At 41.1% G+C, this 15,737-nt stretch overlaps 1 protein-coding gene across 3 annotated transcripts in view; it reads left to right on the forward strand.

Annotated features, from left to right (window-relative positions):
• LOC121636265 (caM kinase-like vesicle-associated protein) overlaps positions 1-7,847 on the forward strand; it is a 49,525-nt gene extending 41,678 nt beyond the window's left edge. For all 3 annotated transcript variants that reach the window (XM_041979644.1, XM_041979643.1, XM_041979645.1), the window contains 6 exons: positions 2,786-2,906; positions 3,512-3,587; positions 3,659-3,795; positions 3,934-4,012; positions 5,458-5,545; positions 5,647-7,847. In XM_041979644.1, coding sequence (XP_041835578.1) covers positions 2,786-2,906; positions 3,512-3,587; positions 3,659-3,795; positions 3,934-4,012; positions 5,458-5,545; positions 5,647-6,003 — 858 coding nt within the window. In that variant the 3' untranslated portion in view covers positions 6,004-7,847. The remainder of the gene's footprint in view (positions 1-2,785; positions 2,907-3,511; positions 3,588-3,658; positions 3,796-3,933; positions 4,013-5,457; positions 5,546-5,646) is intronic.
• Positions 7,848-15,737: the final 7,890 nt, after the last annotated feature.

Consider the following 15,737-nt stretch of genomic DNA (forward strand, 5'->3'; position numbering starts at 1 on the left):
CTCTTCAATGATTTTGCACTGAAATTTGGCTTCCCCCAGAAACTACACCACGACATGGGGGCTGAGTTCGAAAACAAACTGATGGCTAGGTTGAAAGAACTCTCAGGCATCCGGGGCTCTCACACAACACCGTATTATCCCCAGGGAAACGGGCAGGTGGAGCAGTTCAATTGAACCCTGCTCTCCATGCTGAGAACCCTAGAAGAGGAGGAGAAGAAGGATTGGAAGCAGTCCTTGGCAAAGGTTGTGCACGCATATAATTGCACCAGAAATGAGAGCACAGGATATGCACCCTACCACCTTATCTTTGGCCGCTCTCCACGCCTGCCAATCAATCTCCTGTTTAACTTTGAGAGAGACAAAGCCCACGGGAGCTACGAGAACTATGTGAGTGAATGGAAACGGAGGATGCAGGAGGCTTACCAGATTGCGGCCAGGATTGCAGAGAAAGGAGCAGCCCGCAGAAAGACAGACTATGACAAGAAAGTCAGAGGTAGTGCTCTGGAGCCTGGTGATTGGGTTCTCATACGAAACCTTACTCAAAGAGGAGGCACAGGGAAAATTCAGTCCTACTGGGAGGACCAAGTTTTCAGAGTGAAAGAGAGGAGGGGTGATGACAGCCCAGTGTATCGAATCAGTCCGGAGAGCGGCAAGGGGCGGGACCGGGTGGTCCACAGAAATCTACTGTTGCCATGCAGCTATCTACCCCTTGAGCTGTCTTTAGCACCAAGTGGACCGCAGCAGAAGAGGATTCAGCAGCCTGCAATGGAGAAGAGGGCATCCCATCACAACCGGAGGCAGCAGATGACACCCGAAAGCAACTCGGAGGATGATGAGGAAGGTGGCGTCTACCAGTGGCACCTTCGGTCAGCCAGCATAGAGAGGCAGCAGACTGGAGCACAGCAGCAGGCTCGGGCATCGCTGAATCCAGAGGCAGAACCCTTCCAGCCCGAGAAGGATACTTCAGAAGAAGATGCACCACTGCAGAGCGAAGAGGTTGCTGATGCGTTGTCACCTACGGCACAAGATGAACTGCACCTAGCGGTCTCGCCAGTCCCTGAATGCGGTGGGTGGGGTGAAAATCTAGCGCCAGTGGTAAGAACGCACCCGCACAGACTCAGACACCCACCGGTCATATTGAGTTACGAGGAACTAGGACAACCATCATTGGTCGCACGACAGTGTGAAATTTCAGAGACTCAACACAGTGAGCAGAGACTTTTATGGCGACCGTGGTAATGTTTAAGTCTGAAATGTCGGGAGACATTCCAAAAAGTGGGGGTGAGTGTGGTGCTATGTGTTAATAAAGACTGAGCAGAGTGTTCTGTTAAATACCTCACCCCCCCTAATTTTAACTTGTAGAGGACCATATTAATTACCATTATTGTCTGTGTGATCCACTTTTATGTTGGAAGAGCACGTATAACTTTTGGCCAACAGAGGGAGCTGTGGGCTGGTGTTGCTGTAAGTCGACACAATGTCACCAGTAGAGTGAGTTGTCAGGCAGATACGTGTAACGCAGCAGCACATGAGACACAGCCACTAAGTGCCTTTCTGTGTTATGTTCCAACAGGTAAGAAGCCAAGAAATCACAAACAGTAAATTTGTAAGGTCGTATCGGATATGAGTGCCAGGAATGTGTGAACAGTCACAGCGATTTAAGCATAGGTGTGAGAGAGACTAAACGTCTGTAATGATGGGATGTACGGGAACAAGTAAGCTAACGCTAACGAGGCTAATAATGCTTCAGCATCTTGTTAAAAGTTTCTTTACATACTTGAGTGTAACCAGGAGAAATTAACCCAAGGTTAACTCCCGCTGACGCATGGCCTGAGAACATTTTAGAAGCTTTATTTAGGTAAAAAGAAGTACGAGCTAACAGTATAGAAGCTACCGGTAGCAAAACCCTCGTTTCCCGCGGTGGAGTAGTCAATGGCCATTAGCGGCGGTAGTTAACTTCCGGTAAATCCTTCACAATAAAAGCGGAGTATTAAACAGTTTCCGGTTATTGTCAAAATAAGAGTTGTGGTTCTGAAATGCATGATTATTGTTTAAATTCTTGTTAATGTTGTTTTAATAGCAATAGGAGGTTATAAAGGAGTGTTAACTGATGTTTATCCAAGACAGTACTAGCTGTAATTGCACAAATGTTATACAGTAGTTTGGGTACTCAGGGATCAAACAGGTTTCTGTATTTGGTATATAAGATGTTATTGTCTGATCCTTTCACTGTGATGGAAATGATATGTGTGAACTGACAACGTCACCAGTAGAGTGAGACACAGCCACTAAGTGCCTTTCTTTGTTATGTTCCAACAGGAATAAAATTTAATTGTGCTACACAAGAATTGTCAATGGAGCATTCTTAAAAGTGTAACACAAACTCAAATATAACTCAAATAGTGTCCAAAAGTCTCATCATACTTGAGTTGTGCCTGCTATGGACTGGCGGCCTGTCCAGGCTGTGCCTTGCTTCTCGCCTAATAGCAGCTGGGACAGGCTCCAGGACTCGTTCACTGAAATAAACGGGTGATGAAAACGGATGGATGGCGTAGAGGTGTCTCTTTAATTGTAAAAAGAAACTTCAAATAGAAAAGTATTGAAGTATAAAAACTTGCAGGAGCAAAGTACTGCTCAGTGATCAAACTAGTGACATTCATATTGAAATATGTGAAGAAACCCATCTTACATACGAAACCAGAATGGTAGCTGTTTGAGATTATGATCCTCCATATATGAAGATGTCGGATTTTATCAATACAACCTGTGTTGATATTTTCCATAGCTGGAGAACTTGGTGTACTACAACCGGCTGAAGCACTCCAAAATAGTCATCAGTGACTTCCATCTTGCCAAGCTGGAGAACGGATTAATCAAAGACCCATGTGGGACACCAGAGTACTTGGGTAAGAACATTTCTCTTTTTTTTCTTTTTTTGCCAAACAAAACAATTAATGCAACATAAATTTCAAAGACTTTAATGAAAAGTAGCAGGAAGAAGGAATTAAACAGTTAAACCAACAATAAATAAATTTTGTTGAACAGCTGCAGGCCAACATGCTGCTGGTTTCCAACATATTCTATTCTTCATTTATTATCTACACATCACCACAGAGCAAAACAGAACAAAGCAAATGAACCTCTTTCATTATTTTTTTTTAATAACTTATTTTAAACATAATTGTTGATTTAGCTTCTTTAGTTTCTTTATCCAGCTTGTTCCACAAGCTGACTCTGCACACAGACGCACATCCTCCTACATTTTAGTTCTGAATCTTGGTTTTATAAAAGCTTTGTCTTTTTTCTAATCTTTTTTGTATACGGCTGGTAAACATTTTCTATGAGCTTTATAGGAATCTATAAAACTAATAATGGACTGAACGGATCTAAATCTGCTGCGACTTATGACTCTAAATGCTTAGTTCGTGTTTGTCATTTTACTGAAACATCAGATGGTGTAATGTGGCAGCGTGTTTTGGCTTCTTGGTGAAGGTTTTGTTTTGTTGTGCAGCTCCTGAGGTGGTTGGTAGGCAGCGGTATGGCCGACCTGTGGACTGCTGGGCAACAGGTGTCATCATGTACATACTGTAAGTTTGCCTGTTCTACCAATCGGAGGCTTGTTTGGAGACAGGACTCTGATGTTGCTTTCCTATCTCAGGCTGTCAGGCAACCCTCCTTTCTACGACGAAGTCGATGACGATGATTATGAAAACCATGACAAGAACCTGTTTCGAAAGATCCTGGCAGGCGATTATGAGTTTGACTCTCCTTACTGGGATGAAATCTCTGATTCAGGTACCTTTGTTAACAGTAAAAGAGCAAACGTCCCAGCTTCCCCTCCCTCGTGTGTTCAAACCCACCATGTTAATGTTTCATCCACCAGGAGAGATAACCCTTTCTTGTTGTCTCCTCTGTGTGATGCTTCTCTAACAGCTAAAAGTCTGGTTGCCCGTTTGATGGAGGTGGATCAAGACCAGAGACTGACGGCCCAGGAGGCCATCAACCATGAATGGTAGGCAGCAGAGCTTTGATATAATGCACAGAATAAATGAAAATCTGAGTTCTGTGATCAGACTGCACGAATAGCATCAGAAAGGCTGCCAGAAAATTCAAATCACAGGTAAATTCCAGTCTTCAGTGTTTAGACTTTGGCCATGCTGGTGTACTGACTCTATGGAAATGTATGAAATATCAAACAAATATTGGAAGAGTCTTAGGCGTCGCCAGACCTCTAGCAGTTGACTGAAACTGAAGGCAGGATGTTAGGATTCATTCAGGAACAACACAGATTAATTACCATCAGAGGTTTATCAAATGTAAAAACAGCTCGACTTTGTGTCCATGTTTAATCCCAGGATCAGTCAGGACGTGAAGATGCTGCTGTCTTCGTTCTATCCAAACAATGTTAATACCAGATGATCAAATGAAAACCAGCCTACCATTTTATTTCCAGAGCACAGAAGAAACAACAGTTGACCAAAGTGTGGTAAATAAATGTAAAACAAAAATAACGGCACAAATGTAGTACAAGGATTACCATGCAAAAAAGATAAAATACACCAAAAATACACCTATCTTGAAAAATGACTGTTTAATAATAATGATAATAATGTGATAATAATTAGTTAATGACTTAATTCACTGCGTCAACTAGAAAATAAAGTTTTCAGTTGGCAGAAACGTGATCATCCTGCATGTTATCAGACATGTAAAACTCAGTAAAACTGTAGGTTCAGTAAAACTTGACTTAGAGATGTTTACTGGAGAATACCAATCTCATTTTTTAACATATTTGTTGGAGCACATTTCCCACAATCACTAATAATAATTTGAATATCATATTTTCTGCAAATATAAACAAATCTGAGTAAATTTCAGTTTTATTTTATCATTTATTTATTTATTTTTTATGTTTCAGCATCAGTTCTTTGGGAGCAGCAGTAATTGTCGGGTTAGCAAAGGGAAACCAAAGGAAGACACACTGTCTGATCGTTGGTATTACAGTATAATCACATTTAGATTAACTAATCAAATTTAGGCATACTTGCCTGTTTCTCTAAGTATCACATGACCTCTGTAAAGCCCATGAACTCCGTCCACATGCAAGTCTCATGTGTGGTTCCAGGTGTGAACTCAGGAAAGTCTTTGTGACCGTATATAAGGAGAGTTGACAGTCAGTAGAATTTTCCACACTTGGCTTTAGGAGTCCTCACTGATTTCTGCAGATCTGTTGTAGGTGCCACTTTTTGTAATAAACATTCTATTATTTATCAAGGTGGTGTCCAGAGCTCTTCTTACCTCCCAACCATCTTTCCACATCACCTGCCTCAAGTAATTTATGTCAATTACATTTGCAGAGCAGAGGAAAAGTCTGAAGAAAGGAACGATTGAAAAAACCTCAAATCTGATGCAAAAGCTGCCAGTTAACAAAAAACTTTTTTAATCTTTAAACGACAGGATCTCCGGTGGTGCAGCTTCAGATAAGAACATTAAGGAAAATGTGTGCGCACAAATAGAAAAGAACTTTGCCAGAGCTAAGTGGAAGGTAGGTCTTTCATTCTCTTTCCGGAAGCTTCATCCTTTCTGTCCTTGAACAGGAAGAAAGTTTTTGTGGCTCATCTCACTTTGTTCCGTCTGCTCCCACAGAAAGCTGTTCGGGTCACCACCATCATGAAGAGACTGAGAGCGCCTGAACAGAGCGAGTCGAGGTCCACCAGCCCTGCAGCCGACGCCCCTGCAGACCCCGCGGCTCCCCAGGCTGCCCCCGACCCCCCCGCGCCATCGTCTGCCACCATGCCCGAAGGCGCCCCTGCTCCAGTCACAGAGCTCCCCGCCGGAGGGGAGGTGAGCCAACCGGAGGCCGAAGCCACGGCGGCAGTCTCTGCTGAAGATCCCCAGCAGCCGAGCCCGGATCCTCAGGGGGCCGCGCCCACGTCACGTTGCAATGGCGAAGCTTCGGCCTCTCTTCACACAGCTGCCGAGGCTGGGGATGAGCAGGGTTAAACGTCCACCCCCACAGCCACCCTGTGTGACCTCTGCAGCCCCCGCCAGCTCCTGCACACTGTAAATTAGCTGCTAGCATGGTGACACTGACTCGGCTTCTCTCACTCGCAGCATCACTTCACGGAGGCTGCGCGCAACCTTTCCTCGGTGCTGCGTGGCATTGGCTTTTTTCCTGTCTCGTTTTGTTCTTCCTGTAACGTGTATCCACCAAACCCCCATAAACCACATCTTTCTCCTTGAACTTGAAAGCATCAGAGGCAAAATTCATCTGCTGTGAGACTTACAGCTAAAGTCGCCTTTTGGTTGCTCTAAGTGATAAGACAGTAAAGGAAGATTAAATTTAGCTAAATATGACTTAATAAGCCAACTTGGGGAACATCTCTGCCAGTTTTACAATTAAACCATTAGTTCTGATGATGATTAGAAAGGTTTAACTCAAAATTAGTCTCATATTTTGTAAGAGCTGGCCCTCACACGATGAGAAGATTCCTTGTATTCCTTTCACATGGGAAATGTGTATAACTTTACTATCTATTACTGTCTACACTACCCGGTATTGTCCTTAAACAGTGTTGAGATTGGTGACTGGGAGTTTTTAAGCCCAGTTCTCTACTTTTTTGAATGAGGCAGCTTCACACACACACAAACGTGATGTTCATTTTCTAAGTTCCTGCTCAGGAAACAATCTCACAGCTGTACATGTAAAGATTCTGTACATAGAAACCTTTGTAGAAGTAGCTGAAAGAGCATGCACTCTCCCTTTCTGCTGTCCGGTTTCCACGTCCTCCCACGTGGCGGATAAAGACGAGTTACCGCCAACCTCATCTTATCGCCGGCCACAGCACCCGCGCTTCTCGCCACAAGCCTCGTCTATGCTAACGTCCTTTTCAGAAGCTACTGAACGCATTACTACTGTTCTTTCTCGTGCTCTCGCTGTAAATGTAAGTTACATGAAGGAAAACACACTCTTCATCACAGTGCAGTTCTATGCATCCAAATTTATTTGTAGCTTTTTGTTTTTAGGCACCACAACAAATGACATGACATCTTTATCCAACTTGGGAAAAATGTTTTTGTATTTTTTTCCACTAGATGTCGTTTGTATCTTAAACACATCACGTGTTCAGGTACACGAACGCAGCACAAGTCTGCAGACTGGGTGGAAACTAAAAACCTGCTCATAGCCAACCATGTTTAGGGAAAGACTGTTTGTCAACAACTGTTTAGAATTTATTTATTTATTTATTTGCATTTACAAGTCAACAAAAATGAAGACAGGGTCGGAGAAGTTATTTATACCAACATACAAAGAGAGAAAGGAAAGCAAAACAAAGCAAAAAGAACAGCAGGTCAGCAAATGATTGAAAGTGTAAGAAAATTCTTTATATAATTAACAATGTAGGATGGCAAAAAAAAAGAGTAAATAAAGTTTAAAAGCAGAAAAGCCAAATAAAGAAAAGAATAATTAAATTATGATTTAAATATTGTTATAAGATATGGTGATTCAAACACCTTTATATATTCATTAATTAATATTTCTCATATATGCTTCAATTTTTCAGCTTTTCCAGTCACTTTTGTTTCAGTTTGTTTATTTGATTTTTAACGTTGATGAACAAAAATAACAACTTCTACCTTCCTGTCACTGGTCCCCTCCAGCATTAATAATAATAATAATAATAATAATAATAAATGACCTACAGGTAGAGATGTCTTTAATCACTCTGGAGGAAATTGAGCAATACTTGCTGCTGCAGAAACTGTGATTCTTGGTGTCCTTTTGTACCTGTAAGAAGACGTCTAGTCTTTGCCAGCTGTCAGGTCCTCCACACACACACACACACACACACACACATGGCCGCTGTCAGTCAGAGACACACCCCATCAGCACATTTACCAGGTTAATTAAAGTGGAATCCAGCGTGTGGATGAAAATCTGTATTTTCAAGTAAAATACATAGAAAAATAGAACATTTATTATTATAAACAATCAAGTTTTGACTTCCTTGTAACAATCATGTTTTAGTCTCATTTTAATTAGTATTGAATTAGATTAGCTTCAGATTGGCCACATTCATACAGATTATTAGTTTGAGGTTTAATCTGAAGGAAATCTGAGATTTATGTGAACAAACTCTCTTCGTGTAGATAGCAAATAAATACCGTTAATTTTAAAGCAATGCTTTTTCCAATACATTTTTCACCATATTTATTATATTGTGTCTTTCTTTTCGCCATGCATTTCCAGGTGTATTTGTTGGTATGCTGTTTTCCAGGGCCAGTGGTCACCTGTAGGCCCTGCCCTGCATTTGTGAGTTCTGTAACGTACTCCTTGACCGAGTTGATGACTTTGATGGTAATAAAATTGAATTAATCTGTTCCTTGGTGTGTCTTTGCTCTCATTTCTCAGTGGACAGACGGTGCACAGTGACTTTCAAAGAGGATTATTTTGAGAAAAAGTGGGAAACTTCCTGCGTCATCACCCTCTGCAGCCCCCACACCCACCACCCGACCCTCCCTAACCCGGAGGAGAGCATCTGTGTTACACTCGCTCAGTTAGCACAAGCTTAGCAGCCACCCTGACGGGGTGTGAACTTGTGTTTTTAAAAAAAATCCCTGCAGTGCCATTTGGTGACACTCTCCAAGATGCTTGAATTGCTTCACGTTGAAATTATAATGCAGAGAGCTTGCTATTCGGGCCCTCTGGGGGAGTTGAACAGGCCTCCTCTCGGGACCCTTTCTCTTTTTCATGGCCACTGTGCATAGGCATGCAGCCACCCATACAGCTACCAGGGCTCCAGGGGATCCTAATTCTGTCTCTGTGTCATTGGACGACTTCATTAAAAGTGTTTAGGTGGGAGGAGGGTCAGTTTTTCTCTCAACCAGCAGCATTGAGATGAAAGACCGCTGATCAGAGCACATCCTTGCCAAGAGGGAAAAGTGAACTTTACATATTTTATCCTGCAGGTGCAGCTTACATTAACTATGCTAAAGTTGTAGTTTTATATCATGTAGAAAAATTTTAATATTGAGTAAGAATGAATGTAAACACAGGCTTTATGCTTGCACATATTCTCTCCATCATGTCAGAATATGATTTTATTTGTATTTTATTTAATGGTGCACTTTCACACTGGGGTTAAAAAGCCATTAAAACCAATCACTGATCCATTTAATCAGTTTACTGCCTGATCTCACGGCACACCTCAGAAATCCTGCAGACAGCGAACAAACATGCAGCAAACTGTACACCTCCCCAGTAATTAGCTTTAATCCGTTTCAACAGCAGTTAAACTCACAGAGGGCAGGAATTTGCTGTTATTGGTGCATTTACAAAACTTATTTTACTATTTATTACAAGTAGTTTGGAAAATTAGAACAGAAAGGTGGTAGCTTTTATCCAACAGCATCTATCAACATGTTTTTATTCATTTAAGAGGAATAAACTTTCTCTTTTCTATTAATTCTCTTGCATCAATTTCTTCTTAATGAATCCCTAAAACAAAGAAGTAGAACAAGACCAGTTTGTGTACGAGAGGCATCCACATAACAGGTTTTCAGTTCAACGTCACTTTATCACGTCATGACTTAAAGGCACCGCCGAAGCAAAATAACTAAGCAGGTAAATCACAGGTCCCTGAACATAACAACGCTGTGTAACAGCTGATATCTGGTGGTCCAAAGACATGATCCACATGTGCAAACATGTTCTTTACATGTGGATCACTTAAAAATGTTCCAAAACCACCTGTTTGCACATGTGGTTTACATGTTTGTGCATGTTGTTCATATGTGCATGTACATATGGTGCACATGTGGAACACACGTGGAGCACATGTGTTTTTTTCTGACAGAATACAAGCCAGAGTCTTTGTATGGACCAAGAGGACCGTCCAACAGCTTTATAATAAACAATAATGAGTAATTTGTGATGACCTTCGAAGCTCCATGATGCAGCATCCAAAACAGAGATGGGGCTGCATGTGCAGAGCATCTCCAGAATCTACAACTGGCATAAAGGTAGCAGCAACCAGCCTTTTTTTATTCATATGAAAAACAGAATTTTATCCTGAAATTAAAAACAAACTTCAGTTTCAACCTTTTTTAATCAAGAGTTGAATTTATAGAGTAAAAAACAGAGATTCCACATTTATTAAAATTAAAGAGGAGACTTCAGCTGATGGCTACCTACAAAAACATGCTTGTGCATATTCAAAAACCAGAATTCTTTCTCTCCACACACACACACACACACACACACAAAGTAATTTAAATCATACATAAAAAAATAAAAAAGGTCAAATGCTTTGAATCATAAGTTTAGGGAAGCAGAATGAATAAATATTTACTCGTTTCCACCATCTGCTCGGTTAAAACTGAAGATGTTGGTGAAAAGTGAAAACTAAAGCTCACACTGCCCTCTAGTGGCTTTTCTTTAAACAACATCCTACATGTGTTTAAGAGCTAACAAAGCAAACATTTTGATTGTTAACCTGTAGGAGGAAATAACTCCAACAAAGAATAGAAAGGTAAAAAGGGATGAGTTTAAAAGTAAAGCAATGAATAATAATTCTAAGCTAAAAAAGCCTTGAGCATCTTTTAAAAACACAAAAATAAAGCTGTTCAGATTAAATATTGACTTTAATTCAAAACTTTGGTTTTCGTTAGATAGAGTCACCAAATTCTGCTGGTTAACAAACCTTTAACACTGCAAACCTTCCACAGAAGCAGCAGAGAGCAGTGTTGCTCCATCTTTACTGGGACAGATGCTGGAGGCAGTTCAGTTATTCCACACTTTCCTCAGAGAAATAAAACATCCATGCAGCTTTATTCTTTAACCCTGTATGTGTACAAGCCCAGGCTGAGTTATAACAGCACCACACTGCGAAAATGAGCTAATAAGTAAAAATAAATAAATAAAAAACACTTAAATTAAGAAAATTCATGCTAGCATGGTGACACTGACAAAATTCATTCTTGTACATGCAGGAAAATTATTCCACTTGGTCAGATTTCCTGAAACAAGTAAAAATATTTAGAGTGAAAAACTCATTTAAAGTCTCATTGAATTGAAGAAACATTAAGAAAAATGGCCTGTTAATGTTTCTTTTCCAGTGTTGTTTCTCATTTTAAGAGAAAATGTCTTAAAACTAGATTGCTATTAAAGCTCTGTCTCAGTGAGATGATTTAACTTAATATGCATGTAAAATAACCAATTTTCAGATTCAGTTACTAAGTAAGAAATAAAACACATAAACTCTTAAAACAAGATGATACAGACTGTTTGGCTGGATATAAGATGTAAGACTTGGTTCGATGGTCAGTTTTTGCAGTTCATCGTCTCTCGCCTGGACTGACTTGAGTTTTTAACACAGACCAGGTCTGAAAGTGGCCTCTGAACAGAAATGACTTCATATCAAGCGTTTGCCTTTCACCGGCCAACTTCTCTCTCTCTTTGCTCCAACAACGTGGCCTCTGTCTGACAGCAGAGAGCCACAGAGTGGCCTCCCTGCCTCTGAACACCAGATTGGACTCTGTGATAAAACCCAGTGATGATGCCACAGTGAGGCGTGTTGTTATGCGACATGCCAGCGTGGGCATAATCTGCTGTAACACTTTTCATCTGTGCTGCTCAGAAATGTCCGATCAGATTGGGACGGGTCGGCCTCTGTTGTGGGTAGTTTGGAATTTCTGAGAAGTGGATGTGCTTTCTGGTTTCTTATTCATAGGGAGACATGGCTGTGATCTGTATGATGATGATGGTCATCACGGGCGGTCAGTTTCCCACCCTGACCCTTGTCCTGTAGGAATCAGATAACAGAGTTTAGTCGATGGAAAGGAACTAAAAAAAGATGACAAAGCTCAGCTGTAACAGTGTGGAGGCCATGTGATGATTTCCCAAACTGTCTAACAAACCTTCACGTCATCATGAATTAAACAAATCCACGCTGGTCTGCAGACACGTTCTCACTGGCTGTAAAATGACTCATTCGGTCCAAACTCGACGATAAGAATCTCATTGAAAGGTCTAGAATCCCTTTGTAACCACATCAAGTACAGTCCAGCTTAAATGAAGGCATGCTGTAGGCTTATCTGTTCTCTGATCTCTTCTTCATTAATAATTTAATCAGCTTAAAACAAGGATGCAACTTGTTTTACGTCACAGATTTTTATTCTTGAATTATGAAGATTTTGAGTTTTCTTAGAGTTTGAGGGCCAGAAATTCTTCTTACATTAAATACAAGAAAAACATTGATGTTCTTGTGTATCCTTACTTGATGTTCAATTTCTTCTCATTAAAGTATATAAAATACACTGTGGGGGTAAATCCTTGAGTCATTTCCACTATGACTTGGGTTTTTCCCTTCAAAAACATCTACTCTGGCTATCTCTTCATACCTTCAGGAAATGCTTTAACTTTAGAGAAAAGGAGGGTCTTAAAGCATGGATTATGGCATTGCTGTAGGACAGCGAAGGTATATTGTTTTTTGTCTCTACTGTTTCAGTTCTTCTCTTTTAGAAGGGACAACCCTTTCCTCTGTAAATACCAAGACCCACCACCCGGCTCAAAGCGTCTTTTCATGTGTTTTTTCCACTGTTCTTGCAGAGGATTGTGGGCTGTCAGGCCCAAACTAGGCCGACAAAGCTCAAACACTCCACTGCTGAAATATAGTGTACTATGGAGGATAACACTGCTTTCTCAGACCTGAGGGGCTCTTTTCACCCCTCTCTCATTAGGTGAGTCCTGGAATGGCTGTCAGTGAAGAGAACAATTTGGTTGTTTAGACTGGAGGACAAAGGAGAGGATGCTGCATCCTAACCTGGCTTTACTCCTCATGGTTTTCTTACATTTACAACTCTGTAAGATAATTAAGCTTTACCCCTGCTTTTCCCTGAGAGTGGAAGGAGAATGGAGGCAGAAAAGGTCTCCTCTTTGTCCATAGTGGGCCACAGTATAACAAATTAACTTACAAAACTAAGCAAATATTTTCTCTTCATCTCATGAGCTGGTGACATTCAGGAAAAAACGAGTGACCATGCAATTGAATGTCTGCACAAGCCACATGTGCATGCAACGACAGCATCCTGTGTACTTCAAATGATTAAGGTGGAATCATTCCCTGTGTGTATACGATGCAGCTGAGTGGCAAATAGAGATACAGTCTCCTCACTTAGATAGCCATTGCTACTATTGAGATTATACACTTTCCCCAACCATATGGTTACAAATAATTATTTCAGAATAATTATTTATGTATTTCTAGGGTGCATCAAGGCTGGAAAGAGGAGACTCAGTATTGGGGTTCCAGCTAAGAATGTCAGTGGCTCAAGCCAACATAGGACCCTCTGGATGGTATCTAGAAAACAAGAAACAAATGAATGACATGAAGAGGGAGGAGGTAAAGAAAGATGGATGAGGAAGATGATGGAAGGACAGATGGGGAGAAAGGGTGGAAGGTGGTGGTCCATGTTTTAGAGGTGTCAGTACTTTATCACACCTTTACTTTAACATGTTTCCAGAGAACCAGGTTGACTTTGTCTAACACTTATTTTTGTTTTAGAAGGGATGCTAAATGCAAAAGTTACACCTGGTACACCTGGACAGGTCACCAGTCCATCACAGGCAGTATAATTTATTTTTGAAATTAAAATTAATTTTTGAAGATTTAGTTCTTCTGCAGGGACAAGCTGGGATAGACTCATGCACATCCTTTGAGGCATGCATGTTTTTTCTATCACTTACCAAACATGATGACTTTGCATTTTGTTATTTTGACTTGTATAATTAATATGACAGACTGTATTCAGTTCCTGGGCCCATACATAGAGTATCCTCTTATAGTGCTGCATTATATACAGTCCTACCCTGCCCCTCTAGTGTTTTATCCCCCCCCCCCCCCCCTCTCTCTCTCTCTCACTTTGTTTTTCTTTTGGCCACTTTTACTCCTGACCTAGATAGTTGAGGGAGAAAGTGACTCACTCTTAAGCTGACCAGGGATCAGGATTTAACACTACCATCAAGGTTTTTATGAGGTGTTGACTCACGATGGGTTTAAATGACACTGACCAGATTACAGCCTGTTTCCCTTCAGTGCTGGTTGGAGCTGGCCTTCCTAAACGTCCATCCCCCACCGCATCTGAGTCATGATATGATGGGAATTATGGTGCAGAATAAGCTGAAAAGGGTTCTAGAAGGTGAAATATAGTTCAGCAGACAGGGATTTTGACTGGGTGGCACACATGAAATTCAGGTGTCTAAAACTGAGTTTAGAGATGACAGCGACCTCCTGCAGGGATGAAGGGGTAAAGCCTGATGATACACTGCCTGACCAAAGAAAAATGCATGATCAAAAAAAAAAAAAAAAACTCACCCACGCTAACATTTGGTTGGACCTCCTTTATCTCTGATTCCAGCAGCTTCTCTGGGGCATCGTCTCTAGAAGCTTCTACAATGTCACTAGATACATAAGGCAAGCAATATTACCAGTCTATGACTAGCAAACTTCAAATGTTCTACTGTGATCTGATCAGGACCACATGACTTACCTAGAGCTAATTCTTTGATCACACAACTGACCTAATCAGTCCTGATAACCACTTTGTCATGGGAAACAACAGCAATACTAAAATCCTCACTTTTTACACAGTTAAATAGATCACTGTAATGCTTTCTACAAAGCCCAACAATATTTGCAGCCCCAGTAACCCCTTCAATACTAGAGGGCAGAGGCATTTTACTGGCGTTCACACCCTTGACTTCTTTCCAGAAATCCTTCATATTCTTTTGCAACAACTTCTGGGCCAGAGAATTAGCTCTCAAGGTGTGCTCCCTCTTTTTGATGAATCGCATAGCATACTTAAACTGTGAAGTGGCTAGTTTTTTAAACTCACATGCAGGGCCAGACCTTGGTTTGCCTGAGGCGACCCAGTTTTTGAAGGCCTCTCTAGCTTGCTGATGAAGTTCACTCACATGCTCATTCCATCCTGGTCTGAGATTTTGATGTTTAGCACCGTTGTTATGAAATGATTTGCTTGCATTATTTAAAGCAGTCACAGTTTTATCATACATAGCACATAAATCATTGTTATGGTCCGGGTTAGCACAATTGATATTGCCACACAATATAGCAGGGCTACTCAATTCGGTCCTCCGAGGGCCGCAATCCAGCAGGTTTTCCATGTATCCCTGCACCAACACACCTGCAATATAGCATCATATGGAATTTGAATTTTCCCTGGATTCGTTTCGGTCAATCTATGATAATGCTGCAGATTCCACTATGTGAGCTTGGACAATTTTACTTTACCAACATAAGGGTGAGTATCCTTCATGGTTAGCTCAGGCAATGACTCTACATTCAAAATCACAGAGACAGGCACGTGATCTGTTGTTACCATCCCATACAAAATCTCAATATCCTCTATACTTCCATGATCATCTGCCGTACATATGCAGTGATCAAGCCAAGATGTTGTATTCCAGGCCTCACTAACATATGTAAAGCTATCAGTTGGCAGGAGAACTTTACTAGACATGGTTAAATTGTTGTCTTGGCAGAACTGAGACAAGTGTTGACCAAATAAGGACTTCACATCAGAAACATCTACATTAAAATCCCCCATTACATAAAAGTATGTTCACTTTCTTCAATACAGTTGAGGGCCATAGCATTCACTAGCAGAGGACTTTCAAAAAGCGAAATGAAATATCCGGCCCACAAGCTGGAATTCTT

This window comes from Melanotaenia boesemani, chromosome 3 (assembly GCF_017639745.1).
Source record: "Melanotaenia boesemani isolate fMelBoe1 chromosome 3, fMelBoe1.pri, whole genome shotgun sequence".
Taxonomy (NCBI): domain Eukaryota; kingdom Metazoa; phylum Chordata; class Actinopteri; order Atheriniformes; family Melanotaeniidae; genus Melanotaenia; species Melanotaenia boesemani.